At 39.6% G+C, this 2,500-nt stretch overlaps 1 protein-coding gene across 3 annotated transcripts in view; it reads left to right on the top strand.

The window, feature by feature from the left end:
- The window catches only part of LOC113805251 (deoxynucleoside kinase), a 60,186-nt gene that overhangs the window by 51,371 nt on the left and 6,315 nt on the right, over positions 1–2,500 (top strand). For all 3 annotated transcript variants that reach the window (XM_070120679.1, XM_027356225.2, XM_027356223.2), the window contains exon 2: positions 1,278–1,375. In XM_070120679.1, coding sequence (XP_069976780.1) covers positions 1,278–1,375 — 98 coding nt within the window. The remainder of the gene's footprint in view (positions 1–1,277; positions 1,376–2,500) is intronic.

Here is a 2,500-nt window from a genome sequence, read left to right as displayed (position 1 = left end):
TATTCTCTTCCTTCTCCTTCTCCTCCTCCTCCTCCTTCTTCTTCCTTCTCCTTCCTTCTCCTCCTCCTTCTTCTTCTTCTCCTCCTCCTTCCCTTCCTTCTTCCTCCTTTTCCCCCTCCCCCTCCTCCTCCTCCTTCTTTTTCTTCTTCTCCTCCTCCTCCTCCTCCTGTTGATTCAGTATAGAATGGCAGTGTCGGCAATACTTGACCCTCTGTGCATTGTAAGTTTAACATGTCACTGGCCTACTCCCTTTTCCCGGGCTCCATAAGCACGCAAGTTGCCTCACTTCTACCCTGTAAAATTCAGCATAACTTCTCTCCGCGTGTTTGTATTACCGTCGTGTTATCGAGCTCCTAGTAGCCGCGCTCGTCACTGCGAACTCTGCATTCAGAAAGCATCCAATGAGAGGTCATTCACAGATACGCCCACATGTGACGAACCAGACATGAGCACGCACGCATGTACACACATACACACGAGCGCGCATACACACACACGAGAGCTTGCCTTGCACTATTATGTTAGAATGCAATCGTTTTATCGTTAATGAGATCCCCCGAGGTGGCTTTAAAACAGGAGTTATTATGATTTAGTTGAACGATGTCCTTGAATTGAAAGATGAGGCGAAATTAGAAGAAAATTAATAGAAATGGGAGATGAAAGGTGCATATAGGAGGTCGCTGCAGATAGAGTTGTGGATCTGTGGTTAGGTTAAGTCCGTGAACGTTAGGGGCTGGTGTGGGGTGTCACGTTACCACATCCCTATATTTTGATACCTGGGGATTCATGGGGTAATGAAGTTACACATTAATAAGAGGATTTTTTTTTATATAGCTGTGTGCATATTTAGAACCGGATCTGAAGCTGTGAAGTCTCTCTCTCATTTTGGTAAAGATCACATGAATATTTTCTTCTCCCGAAATCCCCCATTTTTTAACGTGTATAAAGTGAAGAGGAGCTTATTGCGAAAGGAGGGTAGACATGCACCCTTTGGACGATCTGTTTATATAGGGTTAAAGTTACACGGCGGGTTAGCCAGACATGCCTTCAGTTTTTACAGGGGATTCAACAGATGGCACACAGGTGGTGAGCAGTTGCCAGACATGTTGATGTAGGAGGTTATGACAGTTCGAGAAAACTGGTGGTAACCTCTGGCAATATAAGAAAAAGAAAAAAAGGTGTTCAAGTGCGAATGGTGTTTTCGTCAATTGCGAGGGTAAAATGTACTTATTTTTTTCGTTTTTTTCTGATAGAGTATTTGTTTTTTCCTTCCGCAGGACCTGACACGTCGTACAGAAAGGCTCCCAGAGATCGAGGCTGCTGCAGCATTAACTTCTTAAAATACGTATTATTCATCTTCAACTTCATCTTCCTGGTGAGTTTTATTATTATCATTATTTTATTTTTGTGGGGGTGGTAGTGACTACTGGTACGGCAGAAAAAACCTCCGATTGGTATCCTCCTCATGCGTGGTTAGATTAGGTTAGGTGAGGTTAGGTTGGTACTTGCTGCCCGGAAAAAAACGTTTATATGCGCATACGCATTTGTGTGCCGTGTGCCTAAACGCGAAAAATCTAATTCGGCTGCTGTATTTTTTATTACTCCTCTTCGACTGAGTTATTTCGAGATTTTTTTTGTAAGGAGAAATAATTATACGTATGTATGATAGTATATATGATAACGCACTGATGTTGCTAATGATGTAGGTGATATAATGATGTTCAAGATTATGTACATGATGTAATGATAGTAATGTAAATGATAATTATGGTAGAAAAACCCACAATGCACAAACTAGAAGAAAGTGAGACACGGTAGAGTGTTTTGTTCATAAATGGTAATTATATATTGATTAAGAGAATATTTATCACATATGGTACTAAACAATGATAATAACCGTAATGCTAGTAATGCCAACAACATTAACTTCCTCAACGATGATAATGCAAACGCTAGTGACAATTATGATAATTGTTATAATGATAAGGATGATAATAATGATAAATGACATGATGCAAGAAGTGCATTTAAATTCATTTTTATCAACGAGTCCATTATGTACCTAAGAGAAATGATAAAGGGTGACTGAGTACATGTTTAAATAACCTCGTGTTATTGTGATTAATTGGGCTAGTTATCAGATAATTGGGCTAGTTATCATAGTCACCAATATGTCACACTCGTCAGTTGGATCACCGTCTTACGAAGTGAATTTTCGCCTTCATAATAACATGGTATAGTTTAGTATTGTAGTTTATTTCGGTTTTTAAGTATCCCTACTTATTCATCCATTTTTACCGTAGTTACACATATTGTAGAATTATGTGATCACTCTTGTTTCGAGTCAGTTCATATCTGTGAAATATTACCATCTCTTACTTATTTACGTTATAATGAAATTTACATCAACGCATCGACGAAGTGAGTGACGGTGTCTCGTCATCTGGCGGATCGAGACAATGATGAGAGTTTCGACTGTTTCGACTCATTTCGAATCTGC

This window comes from Penaeus vannamei, chromosome 4 (genome assembly GCF_042767895.1).
Source record: "Penaeus vannamei isolate JL-2024 chromosome 4, ASM4276789v1, whole genome shotgun sequence".
NCBI classification, from domain to species: Eukaryota; Metazoa; Arthropoda; class Malacostraca; order Decapoda; family Penaeidae; genus Penaeus; species Penaeus vannamei.
The sequence above is the reverse complement of the archived record's forward strand: the minus strand, read 5'-3'. Positions and strand labels throughout refer to the sequence as shown.